General features: G+C 40.0%; 1 protein-coding gene across 1 annotated transcript in view; it reads right to left on the reverse strand.

Moving 5' to 3' along the window:
- Nucleotides 1-1335: 1335 nt before the first annotated feature.
- The window catches only part of tmem91 (transmembrane protein 91), a 28685-nt gene continuing 14197 nt past the window's right edge, over nucleotides 1336-15823 (reverse strand). The window contains exons 2-4 of the mRNA XM_041796906.1: nucleotides 13947-15508; nucleotides 7054-7200; nucleotides 1336-3685 (exon numbers count right to left, since the gene is read on the reverse strand). Coding sequence (XP_041652840.1) covers nucleotides 3530-3685; nucleotides 7054-7200; nucleotides 13947-14381 — 738 coding nt within the window. The 5' untranslated portion in view covers nucleotides 14382-15508 and the 3' untranslated portion in view covers nucleotides 1336-3529. The remainder of the gene's footprint in view (nucleotides 3686-7053; nucleotides 7201-13946; nucleotides 15509-15823) is intronic.

The following is a 15823-nucleotide window of genomic DNA, read 5'->3' on the forward strand; positions in this document are numbered from 1 at the left end:
AGTGTTAATTTCATCGAGTAAAACTATGACTAAAAAGGTTTGTAGACAACTTTTTTTTCCTTGACAAAAACTAGACTAAAACTAACAAAAATAGATCTGTGATGACTAAAACGGACAAAAACTAAGTTTAGTTTTCGTCAAGATGACTAAAACTAGACTAAAATGTAATGTAGTTTTTGTCGGGCATACAAAATCCGTGATATTGCTCCACTGTGGGTAAGTCTGTCAAAAACAATACAGCTGTATCTATCCTGCCTTTCAGCTGTAGAAGGCAGGAACCCCAGGTTTGGCAGGCTGCATAGAACACACTACCATGATTTGGTACTAGATTTAGGCAAGAAAATAAATGCTTTGACTAAAAGTTAAGAGTGAAATGTGAGGACTTTTTATGGACTAAAACTAAAAAGGATGGAAATTACTAAAATGTGACTAAAACTAGAATGCATTTCAGTGAAAGACTAAAACTAAGACTAAAAACTAGCTGCCAAAATTAACACTGGGATGCACACCTTTGAAAACATTCAACTGTTGTCTCATCAGTGCACAAAATGTTTTCCCAAATGCCTTGGGGATCATCAGGATGTTTTTTGGCAATGTGAGACAAGCCTTTGTGTTTTTTCGGGCTTTTTTTTTTTTTTTTTTTTGGTCAGCAGTGGTTTTGGCCTTGGAACTCTCCCATGGATGCCATTTCTGCTCAGTCTCTTTCTTATTGTTGAATCATGAACACTGACCTTAACTGAGGCCTTTAGGTCTTTAGATGTTCTGGGTTCTTTTATGACCTTCTGGATGAGTCGTCAATGCCGTCTTGGGAGTCATTTTGGTAGGCCAGTCACCCCCTGGTAAGGCTTTTTTAGATCTTTTAGCCTACTTTTTCAGACAGGTTCTATTTAAGGGATTTGTTGATTCAACAGGTCTGGCACCAATCAGGCCTGTGTAGGGCTAGTGAAATTGAACTCAGCTTTCCAAAAAAATGTGCTTAGTCATGGTTAATCCATGACATAGGGCCAGGTAGGTTGGATGTTTTTTCCCTTATTGAATGAAATCATAATTTAAAAACAGTATTTTGTATTTACTTGAATTATTGTTGTTGGGTCACCCGTTATAGGTACTGTAGGTCATGATGTGACAATTATTTGACCAATCAACAGACTGCAGTGAGTCAAGCTCCAGCCTTTAGGGTCAGATAAATATGCGTGGAACCCCAGTAGGAGGTTGCCAAAAAAGCAGGGGGGTACACAACAGATATTTTGGTCCCTTTCACAACATTTGACAGTGGAAATGCAAATAATTGTGTACCATACCAAACTGAAAAGAAAAGACATTGACAAGAAAAGACAGGGTCTGAATCTCAAACAAGTGCATTTATTGGGATTTTCTCTCAGATTTATATTTACATGTAATACAAGGATGTGGACTGGGAAAAACGGAGTACCTCTGATACGAATTAATCTAATTTACCACAGCGTTTTGACCTTCATCTTCCAGTGAGATTCGTCCACTTCACCTCGTCCTGTTGTTGTCTGTATAAGTGATACAGAGAGAGACAAATCTGACCAGAGCCTGTCTCATGATCAGTCAAGGCAATCCACGTCAAATGCTCCCTTATAAACCAGTAATGGTGGTAACTCTGCTGTAACAACAAAGGCTCATTTGTTCATTGACACAAACAACTGGTAGTGGAGACAGGATGGGTCAGGATTGTCAGAGGTGATGCAGTGTGAGGACTCGGTCGGTGCAGCTGCATCACAGGACATCAACAGTGATAGCTGAAGAGGGTCAGACACCGAGATAACAAAGGTGTGTCTACAAATACCACTTAGAGTGATCAAAATGTTAATCAGCTGACTTTTGATACAACACTGAGTTTGCAGAAAACCGAGGACTTGATCTGAGTAAATTAGAGTTCAGCTGTGGATTCTATAAAAACTATACATCTAAATAGAAAACGTCAACGTTACCTTACAGTCCTTTCAAAAGATTTACTTGAAGATCTCTCTTTCACAGTTTTTAATGGCACATTTAAGCTCAAACCAGAGTTTTTTTCTTTTAACAAAGCTATTTTTTTTTTTGCAACACTTGAGGACCAAGTTAAGGGAGTGACTCAAGCCAAGCTCGAAGCAGGTCTGTGCATGACAAACCACAAACTTGCCATGCTCATATCAGCTGTGACTGAAATGGAGATTTTACTGACTCATGCATCACATGGCTGAGCATTAGATCTCTTGTTACACTATTTTTTGCATCATATCTTACCCCTTACCCCTCTGAAGAAGTGATATTGTGTTTACATATGATATGGATACAGCTTCAGGTTTGTCATAATGCAAAGTAGCAGGTTCCTGCAGGATTTGTCCTTTTCTTGAGGAGAAAATAGCGGGATCTATATTTGGGGAGCGTGAAGTAGCAGCTGAGATGCTTCTATTAATGGAACAGCTCATGAAAGGATCATCCTTAGAGTTTCTTCTGTATTTTTGGCACTTTTCATTGCAGGTCTGTACGCCTCTGTCTATGTCATCATTTCCCAGCACTGTATCTAGAATAGAAGCAGCCCTTCTCATTTCTATATCTAGAGCCGCCATTTCTCATCAAGCCTTGCATTTTAAACACAAGCTCCAAAACTCCACCTCTTAACTTATTTCCTTATAAAATGGCACTATATGTATTTGTAATTTCATTTTTTAAACATAAATATATCAATAAACGTGTCCTAAAGAAAGCACACTCAGTCTTCTCTGCAGGTAAACAACAAGGATGCTAAATGAAATCAGGATGTTGATTGATGTGCACTGTTTCCTTGAGATTCTCTCACTCCAACCGAAGGAGCCACAAGAAATCTTTCACTTCTCTGAGACACTATAGCCCCTGGTCCCTGATATTTTAAAAAATAAATCTCCTGGGCTCTAAACCCATCACCAGTTTTCACCCCATGAGCGACAGTGCTGGCTCAGGCCCCCCTTCAGCGAGGTCCGTCAGGCTTTAGCCGCTGTTACGTCCTTGCTGTGACCTTCTCATAAATCTGCACTCTCCATCGTCGTACTCTGCACATCCACTTTGCTCCCCTGGGCCACATATCTCTCTTCCTCTTCTGCTTCTCATCCGTTGTTAGTGTGATAGTGATATATACAGTATTGTGATAACATCTGCATTTGTTGTCTTATTTTTTTTTTTACAACAGTAACGTGATGAAAACTACAGCACAGATTTAAAGGATGGCAGGTTACTGGAGTCATCAGGTGACAAAACGAACCACATTTACACACTGAATATCCTATATGAGGTGATATTGCATAACTTATTTGTTAATAATTCATCTAAATGTGTGAGAGGATGCCCGCCGAGCTGTACTATAGCCCTCCTGTTGTGTCCACTGTTCTTTTTAAACTTGTGTAGATAAAACATGACAGCAGATTGGGTTGACAGACGCAGACTGTGAATAATTTACATGAAAAGGTGATATGTTGGTGTGTTGGTATCATGATATGTGTGAGAGGTCTGTTTTTGTGAGGGTATCCCTCTGGACGAGCCACTTTTATGGTGGTTTTCCAGACAAGTAGGAGATCAACGCGGCGATGGCGCAGATGTACGTTATGATTCCAAACACGATGGAGAGCACTGAGAGCCACAGAGCCTGACGAGACGCTGCATTGGCCCCCTGAAAATCCCCCTGAGCTGACGCCTTGTTGGTCTGAGAGTCAGAGGAGAGAGGACAGTGAGATAAGGATTAGAGGAGGGAAAAAGAGGAGAGAAGGGTATTCGTCATCATTTATCATTGTCCTCTGTGGCCTCCACTTTCCTCTTGCACTCATCCCAATAACACACTAAGTCTGTATTATGTTCCATCTCTGAATCACACCCAGCACTTGTGCCTCATTTATCACTTCCCCTCCTCCCGTCCTCTCTCCTTCCAGTCCTTGTCTTTGACTCTGACCCCTGTTTTAGGTAGCACTCAACAATATTGGAAATCTATCACCTTGGGGCTTCTTGTTATGACTCTAATTAAACCTTAATGAAGGCCATTGATTTGATCAAAAGGCCTTTGCAGCTAGCTGCCAGTTAGTTTTGCAAAAGCGTTAATGGGATTCTTTTCCTGCACTGCTGGAAGCATGCCTGCATAAACTAAAGGCCTCTGGTGACTAGAGATAGAGATGTTAGGGGATTCTCCACACTGTTAGTGGGAATACTGACTGATGAGATAGTTTCTGCAGTGCTGTTTTTATTTAACCTGCTCTGTATCATCACCTACTCTGGGACTGAGGCTGATTATCTCAGCTATTACATGAACACATTAATGGTCATGGGAAAAACTCCCACAGCTCTGCATTTCTTTTGTGTATTGTTAGTATTTGTATTTGAGAAAAGTGATATTTTTTCAGCTGACCTGCTGACATTTGGGTTGTTTAGACATGGCATTATTGCAACTAATTTATGCATCTTGGGCATTTGGATACTAAGTGCACATTCAGTGTTGCCCTCAAATCTAAACCCACTTTCCCACTTCTTATGCAAATAACAGCCCATACATTATTTCCATGGCTGTCCTACTGTGAATTGGTATCCCTGCATGTTGTTTGCAGTGAAGCTGCTGGCGATCAGCATGAATTTGGGCAAATTAGTATGAGCAAAGAGGCTCTTTAAAAGCCTTTCTCCCTCATTTTGTCATAAACTTGCATAAAGACATGGTGATACACTACTTAGCAAAAATATCTTGTAGGGTACAAGCAGTTCATAAATAAACTGGTAAATAATTAATAAACTACTACGACTACTTACATCTGGGATGTCACTAGGGCTGATCGATTTGAGAAAATAATCAAATTGTAATTTTCTCCCCAATATTGCAATTGCAATTAATATGCAATTATTTTTTGAAGTTCATTTTCTTATGTATTTTTAGAAAAACTGAGCAATAAATCATTCTATAAAATAGCCAGCACAATATTAGATTAAACTGGGTCTAATTGTTAATATCTAAAAAAATTCTAAAAAAAGACACTTGATTGCTTGCATAATGTGTTGATCATGTCATCTCTGCTGCAAAAATGTATTAAAACTGGCATTTTAACACACATTTCAGGTTAATGAAATATTGCACCATCTGCAATTTGAAAAATTGGAGTAGGCCATGTTGTGATTTAATCTAGTTTTTCGATCAATTGCCCATCCCTAGAACACATCAATAATAAGTACAAATATGAATGCTTGTTGATACCTTTACAGTTCTTAAAACTCTTTTAAAAGTTTGTTTTATTTTCATTTGATGTTCTTAACCCCCTTTTGACAGTATAGCAGCGCATGATTTGAACTGTGCTCCACTTCTGACATCCCCATTTATGTTAAAAAGTCACCAAACTGCAGACATAGCTCTAGTTTGCTTAGTTGTTGAAATAATTACAGGCTCATATCATGCTGTAAAAAGATACTGAGTACAGTATCTGCACTTTTTTCGAGTATGACAACTGTGGGTTGGTATTGCGGCCGATAATAGTACCAGTATTAGTGCATACCTAGTTGCAAGGAAGTCCCAATGTGTTGTTTGTAGGCGAGCGAGTTCTAATACCTGGCTCCTTTTGTAAACAACCAGATCCAACTTTTCATTTGAGAGATGTTTTTTTTTTTTTGTTCTTGTTTGAAGTTCTAAAAAGGCAAAATGGTACCAAATAAAGAGCCATTTGGAGAATTAAAAGATTGCTCTTATCATTGAGCAGGGATAAATAATACAGATCTCTAAAAAGAGACACAATACCCATCACTCCAAGCAAGGCTGGAGAGACAAAAATAGCCACTTTGCTTTTTGTTTACTGACTGAATCCTGCAGATCAGTTCTGTTGTGTCTACACAATCATTTTAATCGGAAAGAAGACATCCCAGGCCACCTCTGTATGCAGTTTGAGTTAGTGACTATCAAAGTGTTTTTAGTTCACACTGAAGTGCATCTACAGAGCAGTAAACCTGTAGTATCTCAGGCTTATATTCCATTCCATAAAAGGAGTCACTGTGTCAGGCATGGAGTGTTCTTTTTGTCTTCATGGTGTTACGGTAGCCATGAATAATGATTAACCAGTGACTGGAACTTCCAAACACAAGTGTCTTTATACAACACTCCCTTGAGACACATTCACTGCACTCAGGTGATCCCCATTTCACTAATTGTTAGATGACCAGCATCAACTGGCTGGACCTCTGTAGAATTAAGTCAGTCACTTTAAAGGGGATGAATATTTATGCAATCACTTATTTTACTTAACATACATTTGTTTAATTGACATTACTTTGTGTAAATCTGACATTCAGTTCAATTTGACATTAAAGAGCATTTTTTTTGTCAAAAAAGCCAAATTATATTGATGATGATGGATTTATAAAATCAACAAAAATGTAAAACATCCAAGGGGTCATACACTTTTTAGGCATTGTATATGTAAGGTATAAGACAAAGATGGCACATATGATAGACACAATCTGGAACATTTTGTTTTTTTATCAACAAGATTGTGGTAGTTGGTTTTCAGTGAACCAAAAATTAAATAGGAGAATAAAACTGTCAGTCATAGTTTTGTCTGAGTTTTCAGAGCTCTATTTCCTTTACAAACTGACTAAAGTTTACTGGTTTTTAATCAGAATAACCTGAGGCAAAATTAAATCTTACAAAGCTGTTAAAAAACCTCCAGTACTCCAGTTTTGTTACTGTTTTTAGGAGACAAGCGAGACTGAAGACTTCAAAAAGACTGACAATGATCTGTAAGTGTTTTTAAGAGCTAAATAATCCTAAACAAGCTTCTTCACAAACGATCAGCCTGTGGCAATATTTTAAGTGAGTGAAATCTCACAGCACATTAGTAAGTTCCTCCTGTTGAGCCTTGTGTTGTTTCAAAGCTCTGGTGGCATAATCCTCCAAATCTAGTTGTAATCCCTCCCTGTCTAAACTCCCAAACTCTTGACCTGTTGTTCATCAGCACACACAGCAGAGGTTAAGAAATCACCCTTGGCTGTGAACTACGGTGCCAGCTTGTATTCTGTCAGCTCAGGACTGAGTGTTTGTGTGTTTGTGCGTACCTTCTGTGATAGGTAGAAGGCAGCGATGCCCAGGGGCCAGAAGCAGCAGAGCATGGAGAAAAAGGCCAGACCCAGGTAGTCCTGAGGGATCATCAGAGGGAAGTTGCTCTCGCTGTCTGTATCACTGAAGTCATCAATGGATGAGTCCTGGGATTCAAACAGAGTGCACTTCAGGTTCACTTCAGGTAAAAGAGTGCAGTGGCAGAGTTAGAACTCAGATATTCCTGCAGACATTTTAGTTTTCTTTAGTGTTTATCTCAGGGATATTTGTACCTTCAGACCAAAGCAATGGAACACAGTTTTTCATTAACACAAAATCACACTGCAAAAACTCAAATTAAAGCAAATGCTGGGTCACCTTTTCCCATAAGCAGAATATGCACAGTGCAGAAGGATTCATTTAGTACAAGTGGTTTTCTTCCACTCATTCGGCTGTTGTAGAGGCTATATGGCAAACATTACAAAGGTAAAGCATATCCAGCGACACAGACTTTTCCTGGATATCACACCCAGGTATATGATCTTTCAATTCTTTTTTGAAAGAGTAAAGCGATCCAAATTCAACTGAAAAAACGCAAGCTCTCCACTTGCTCTACTCCTCTAGCTGCGGTTCTCGGTGACACTCACACAATGTGCTATGGCTTGAGCTTTCTACAAACACTGCTTAGTGAGTCAGCTTTTTGTACACTATTGGTCACATTATTACACTGGTTTTGATTATTTTGATGCAAGACATTTCAAATATAAAGCTTCCTCCCCATGCAGCTGAGCTCCTGTAAAATCAGACAGCCTCTGTACCTTTTATGATGTATCTATTTTACATGTTACATCTCACTTTAAGTCAAATTTTCTTGCCCCATGGGCAGAAATCAGATCTTAATTGGTCTTATTTTTAGTCAGAATTTTTGATTTGAATTAATTTTGGCATCATCCACTGTTAAAGTCATGATAAGGATCTCATTTCAAAATATAAAAGCTCAAAAAATTAAATGTGAATTCATTGTCATGGGTAAAAATACAATTAATTCAAAAAATATTCAGACCCCCTTCACTTTTTAAAATTTCATCATGTTGTAGTCTGATGCTACAGACATTAGAATTCTTATTTCCTCATTAATTTACATTTTGTACCCCTTAATGAAAACATAAAAAAAGGAATTTGTGATTTTTTTTTGCAAATTTATGAAAAAAAAATCTAAAATATCATATTATTATCATACAGTAAGTATTCAGACCCTTTGCAACAACACTTACAATTTAGCTCAAAAGCCTCCCATTGCTCTTGATTGCTCACACCTCCCTATAGAAGACCTCACAGCTGACTAAAAAAAAACAAGCCATGAGGTCAAAGGAACCGCCTGTAGAGCTCAGAGACAGGATTGTTGCAAGGCACAGATCTGGGGAAGACTATAAAAAAAATCTGCTGCACTGAAGGTTCCCAAGAGCACAGTGGCCTCCATAATTCTCAAGTTTGGCACAACCAGCCAAGAGCTGGTTGGCCAGCCAAACTGAGCAATCAGGGGAGAAGGGCCTTAGTAAGAGCGGTAAGCAAGAACCTGATGGTCACTCTGACTGAGCTCCAGAGATCCTGTGTGGAGATGGGACAAAGTCACAGAGGGACTACCATCACTGCAGCCCTCCACTGATCTTGGCTTTATGGCAGAGAAGCTAAACGGAAGGCCTTCCTCAGTGTATAACAAAGGAGAGCCCATTTTGCATTTATGTGGAGTTTTCTGCAAACTTCAAGTGGAAACTTCTTCTGTTTGAGAATTATGGAGACCACTGTGCTCTTGGGAACCTTCAGTGAAGCAGTTATTTTCTTAGCCAGATTTATTAGCCACATTCACCAGAAGAATCCTGATGAACATTTCCTTTTAACACACATTGTGTAAAATTTCCCCACCAGTGGGTGCTCAACCACAGCAATAACACAGATGAGTACAGATGGTCCAGGCTAGTGCTTGATCAACTCTGTTACTCAACAGAAAGCTGACTTTCAGTTTTCATACATAAATTTCTCATAATGAGGGAGAGATGTAACCTTGCAAAGCAGATGGATTCACCCATTTCAGTGTTTCTCACTGGCGAATCCATCTTGCAAAGCTCCTGTCTGAACCATTTGGGCTGGTTAGAAAGTGACAGGACCAATCAGCGACAAGGGGCAGTACTTTTGGGCCCGGCGAAGTGGTGACGTATGCAAGCAGCAACAAGAAGCTGGTGCAATTATGGCGAAAGAGCTTAGCATGGATGCTGCCAAAGCGCCAGTTTTATCAGAACTTGATGACATTTCTTCATTTAAAGAAGGACAAAGAACAGCAGTGAGTTGTTTATTTTCAAAAAGAACAAAAGTCGAGTACTGACATGTCTATAGTCGCCATGGTTAGCGTTATGCAGTTCTATATTGAGTTTACTCCTTCAGTAGGAGGGCAGCTCGTTAGCGGCGACGTCACGTGTTTTGTTGCTCTGATTGGCCCGTAAAGATGTGACAGACACAACGTTCATCCAATCACCCTCCGAGTTTTTTTCAAAGGCTCTGCCCTTTCTTAAACGCTGTCTATGAGTAGTTTACCAGATGGATGTGTGAAACACATCCATCTAGCATGCCAGGTTAATTCATGGCAGGATCTGTGGGCTGTTCGAAGTAGAACACTTTTAAGTACAGAATATAATTTCATTTCAATGTTATTTTTAAATTTTAATATTTTGTTTTAAGCAGTTTGTCCAGCTTGGAGACATTTTTCAACCTTGTTAAGCAAACTATTTTGATAGCTTTATTGCAAACAAAGATAGTGATGAATTGTGTAGTTATTGTTAAATGGGTGAGATGACCCCTTACTAAGCAAAGCCTAATCGTTCAGCTCAGTGACTGTTATCCCTGCTGTAAAGAGACACATACACACAGTATCCTTTAGCACTAAGTCAGCATGTCATTGGAGCATTTTAATGTTCCTCTGCGGTTACATGGTGTTCACGTCCTCCACGACAACTGTAAAACTTAGCTGGTGTGGTAAGATAATGTGACTGAATGGGGTTAGTCTGGATGTGCACTAGCTCTGCTGACCGCAGGCAAATCATGACTCACATGTCTTTTTGTAACAGCTGTGTATTCAATCCGACTTCTTTTCTTATGCCAACCCTGTCACATTACTCTGCTTGTTTTATTTTGTGCGTAAAATAATTATGCATTTTAAAAAGATGCTCCTGCAACATTTGAGCGTATCACTGATACATGAGCAGAAAAGCTTTTCTTTCTCTGCTTTTAATCATTCAGGAGGATATTACAGGCATAAAATAGAGTGCAGTTTTACACACAGCACTTTAAAGATTAGTTAAAGGGTTGAATTTAATATCTCTGACGCTGGTCTTAGAGAACACTCTCACCTTTAGAACATGATTTGCCTTGTTTGGATTGTTCTCATATATTAGGAGTGAGCTTCCTGAAGCATTTTGAGCAGTTGTGAGGAATACAAAAGGAAGAAAAATCTCTAATTCAGCCAAATGTCAGATAGATATCCTGCTGATGTATAAAGTCACTCAAGACAGGACGCTCATAAGGTCATCTCTCCTGCTCTGAAATTATCAATACTATGATCAGCCTCAAAGTGAAAATTCAGCATAAAATGAAAAAGGAGGGGGAGGCATCGGTTCTTAAAGTAAACGTTTGAAGCGAAACAAAGGAGAGAAGATGTGGCGTTGTGCCTGTGTTGTATTCTGAGGTCACTTCAAGGTTTTATTCCCACAGGCCTGCATCTTTTCATCACGGCACGACTGCCAGCATCCAGAATGAGCTAGAAAAAAGGTTATTATTTGCTGTTGTCCTCATGGAGCAAACTTTAAAGCCGAACTTTGGAGCAGCCAAGATTTTAATGAAGTGTGGTACTACTATGTGTACATTCACTTTATTGTGTCCTTAATCAAAGCTAAACAGCCTTCAGCCTCAGTCTACAGCAGGTGATTGGACCTTTAGATCTGACCTTGCTGAGAGACTTTTAAAAATTATTTCAACAACCAGCAGCTACTTATTTGTGACACGTATAGCATATACGTACTAATGCTGACTCTAAAGATCACATGAGCTCATTTACATTTCACTCCAGGCAGAGCTTTGCTCAGTCATCTATGAAATAGAGCTGGCATCCTCCATCACTACTGTAGTGTCATTACCTGTACCTTAGCAGAAGAGGAGCTTTATGTAATCTGCCTTTTTGACAGTAAGCATTCAACCGCTGCCTACCCTAAAATATATTGCCCATATGTCTATTTTTGGTTCTCAGATTCTGTACTTTGAATATGAGATTCACACTTGCTTTTAACACAGAGGAAGAGGTAGAAATCAGATGATCAGATAGTTAAAGGATGGGCTGCAAAAGGAGTTAAAAATGGGAGCATGTAGCAGTGGGCAATCCAGGTGAAAAGAGGGACATAAACAGAAGTGATGCAGAAATTATTTTCTGATATTTACCCTGGTTGATTGCTTGTTGGGTCAGTTGTTATTTCGTCCAACATAATGGTGTTATAACTAACTTAAGCTGCTAAAAGCTTGTCTTTTTTATTTAAGGTTAATCTAGACTACTAGGAGGATGCAATAAGGACACTATCACTATCAAGAAGTAACATGTAGGGTTTATTTTTTTTTCCCAGTAACCAGTCGATTCCCGACTTGGAAAGTTGGAGCAAGCCCCAGTCCCCCCCTGGTTACGAGCTCGTAGCAAACCGTGGAGTGACGTCATTCCCAGCTCCAACATCCAGCTTCTGAGGTAAATGGAAGACAGCATTAGGTATTATTTCTAGGATTGTTCCAATTCCAATTCCAATACTGCTTAAGATGCAGGTATTGGTATCGGCGGGTACACGGCTAATGCACTGACCTGATACTGTTTGGATTAACTTTATATTTTGCTTTGTTTAGCCCTGTTAAATGTTAGCGCTATAAACCGGAAATCAATTCTTCTTTGCTGCCGGAAAACACTGCATGCAAGAGCTGCCATTTTTAAAGCAGTGAAGAAGAACCCAAGGACCCACGGCAGCAGCAAAGAATGGTGGCTGCATGACTTTTTTTCTCTGAATGTGATCGTTAAAATGCCTTCCATACCGGTGCTGTCGTACAAGACAAGAGGTGCCTCCCAAATGACGCTATTGATGCCTTTGAATCCCGTGCAGCAGCATTTTCAGCAAGCCTGGAACTTGTGTGACTTTTGGGGACTCTAATGATTAAATCCACACCAGTAAGTGTTATACTGAACGTCTTTTTATCCTTTGTAATCCAATTATAACCATTACCACTAGCTTAAATGCTTAACGTCATATTGTTAACTCTTTGTGAGGGTCTGTCAGCCAATGGCAGGCTGTTTCGTAATCACGTCATGCTCCCCGACTAGAGCACAATGGAGAGAGAGATAGAGAGAGCCTGTGATGCAGCCCCTATTGTTCTTTTTAAAATTTAGCAGTAAAACTCAATAATCAGCAGAAAAACAACGTTAGGGCTGTAGATTATGATTCTATTTGTTGAGTCATGTTCTGAGTCCAATATAGGTCTAAAATAATTTGCTAGTCTACACAGTCAGTTTAGAAAGTTCACACTGGTACTGGATTTGTACTCAGTATCAGCCGATACCAAACACCTTGGTATTGGTATCGGGAAGGAAAAAATGGTATGGGAACATCTCTAATGATTTCAGTTAACCAGGTTTTTCTTTGGTTGAATACAGGCCTGAAGACACGTCAAAGTCAAAATTTATTTCTATGGCATGTTTAAAACAACCACAGTTGACCAAAGTGCTGCACAGGCTCAAGACGTAGAAGGTAATAAAAAAACCATACAAACTAATTAAAATAATAATAAACAGTACAAATAAGAGCAGACAATTTCAAGATGTCAAAGCGCAACTTGTATTAAAGCCAGTTAAACAGGTGAGTCTTAAGCAAAGACTTAAAGATGTCAATGGATTGAGTAGGTCTAATATTTTGAGGTAATCTGTTTCACAGCATTGGAGCAGCCACTGAAAACGCTCTGTCACCTTGGGTTTTAAGCCTACACCTAGGGAAATCTAAGAGCATGATGTGTGCTCTGACTGGAGCATGGTGGTGCAACAACTCAGACAAGTATTGTGGGGCTGGCCCTTGCAATGTTTTAAAAAAACAGTTAAAGAATCTTAAACGGGATGCTGAAGCTGGCAGGGAGCCAGTGGAGGGATGCTTAAACTGGTGTGATATGATCATGTCGTCCTAGGCCAACTAAATTCTGGTTATTTTATAGAGATCTGGAGGAACTGAACAGTTGATCATAGTAATACCAATGATGTTATCCCAAGATGATGAGATAAATGAGTTGAAATTCCAAGAAAAAAAACAAAATGTGCTTGTTATCATGGTAAAATGGATTAGAACAAAATGCAAAGATGTATGTCCTCTTAAGGCTTCTGTATGCCATAGACTTTTAAAAAATTTCTATTTACACATTTGTGACACACTTAAAGCAGCTGCAGGGCCTTCCAGTTGAGAACTTTTCAATTACCCTTTCTCTGTGCTGCTTGGAGTGTTCTTTTGTCTTCATGGTGTAATGGTAGCCAGGGACACTGATTTCACCAATGACTGGACCTTCCAGTCATAGGTGTCTTAATACTACAATCACTTCAGACACATTCACTGCATTAAGGTGTTCCCCATTTCACTAACTGTGAGGCTACTAATATCAGTTGGCTGGACCTCTGTTGAATTAGGTCAGTCCCTTCAAAGGGGGGGAATATTTATGTATTTTTTATGTATTCTGTATATGTGTCCAATTTTTGTCCCAGTTAATTGATACAACAATATACTCTACGGCAGTATAAAAAATAGAGAAAAAGAGTAATGAGAAATAAAATTCTCTGCATTCTACCAGTTAAATGTCTTACGTCAGAGTCAGGAAGCAGGTCGTCCTCATCATCCATGCTGTATGTCAGGCTGTGGAAGTCCTGCGTCTCAGCCAGCAGCTTCCTCTCCAGTGTGGAGCCGGGCCGGATGTCCACAAAGGTGGTCTCCAGGTAGTCTTTGCTGAGCAGGGAGTCTGTGTGCCCCCAGATTGGTGCCGATGGATAATAGGACTCTAGTGTGCGAGGTAATGAGCAAGGATCCAGTAGCTGCTGCTGCTGAAGCTCAGGAGGATGTCCACAATAGCCTCTCCACGCTAGAGGGGGGTAGGCCCTGTCCTCTTCACACTTAACCAAGAAGCCTTTAAACATCCCACAGGGGGCTTGTCCAGCCCCAGGCCCAAGCCCCGGCCCTGATGCTCTGCTGTCATTGGGGGTTTCCCCCAGAAGAGGGTGCTCTAGCTCATCTAGATTATCCATCCCTATCTTTTAACACCCAACACACAAGAGACCACCGCATCAACAACACAAAGTAATCTACAAATTGGTCTGCAGAGCACCTCCCAGAAGAGTCTCAGCTGCTTCGCTGGTTTTCAGTGATAATCCATCTTTAATCCTGTTCTTAATTTTTTATCTTAGTCTTTGGTTCTGGGGTCAATAACACATGCCAGGTTTATGGGTGAATATCCTTAATGTGCCGGTGTAAGCCTTCGTTTGTGTGCTATGGGTTGCGCTGAAGTTGCACGGGGTGATTTAAGATCCTCTTTTCCTCACATGTCATAAGCTATTTGTTCTGAGGCTTGATGGCTAAAGAATTGCCCCATGTCTTCCATTTTGTTTGAGTGAGCACGTCAGTGTTCATGAATATGCTAATGTCAACTATTTTCTTTCTCATACAATATGGAAATGTCAATTCTGGTTATGGAAGACCTTGATAAGTCCAAGACAGGCTAATGAAAACATTTGGCAATGGGATTTCAGTGTGATTTGCCTTCATGGAAAGTGTCTCTTGCAAAAAAGATGATGTATTAATCCATGCACAGAGTCACGGTATTAAAGTGGAGGTGTAAAATGCCAGTCCTTCCCTTTAACTGTTCTGTATGAAAATAGGAAATTACTTCTACCATATCATAAAGAGAAAAACAAAAACTACTCTGTTTCTCTTTTGCTCCTCTTCAGGTGTCTGTACTCTGACACTGACTGAAGGTAACAGCCTTTAAATGACTATTCTGATGCACAGTGGGGTGTTATGAGGCTTGAATATGTACAACCTCCGGCGGCAGTCAAACTAGTGGCACAATGAACGGATTGGGGCCATAATTGAGGGCAGTTAATCTGTAAAAGCAATGAGGCTCTAGAAATAGAATCCTATGGTGAATATCCGCAGGTCAGCATGCCTGCCAGCGCCCCTGTTCCTCTGTTGTTTCAGCAGGACGCAATAATGAAGAAATCAAAGTCCTTCTGTGTTGATTTATGGCTTTAGGTTTGCAGCAGTGCTCCTCGGGGATATATTTTAATGTACTCCATCCAGCTTAAAAAGGTTTCATTCAGGACAGGTGAGGAGTCGGACAGCTCCCGATCCACTTCTCAGATGAGGATGGAGAGGTCTGTAAAGAGAAGAACAAGGTCACTCAAAATATTCAGACTTGCCAGTTTTGTTGCATCCTTTTCATGCCGGTTGTGTGTCACTGAACAGAGAGCTTCATCTCCTCACATGTGCTACTTAGGCTAACGGTAAACCTAACCACTTAAACAGACACAAGAAGCCTTTGCAACGTGACCATTACCGTTTGTTAAATCCACACCACCTCTGACCTTCATCACAGTGATTACCAGGACCCTGACAGGACAGCAGTCAGAGATATTGTTTCAACAGGCTGACTATATCAGAAATTTAACACAAAAAAGTTGTCACGGGTAGA

Source organism: Cheilinus undulatus, linkage group 2 (genome assembly GCF_018320785.1).
Source record: "Cheilinus undulatus linkage group 2, ASM1832078v1, whole genome shotgun sequence".
Taxonomy (NCBI): domain Eukaryota; kingdom Metazoa; phylum Chordata; class Actinopteri; order Labriformes; family Labridae; genus Cheilinus; species Cheilinus undulatus.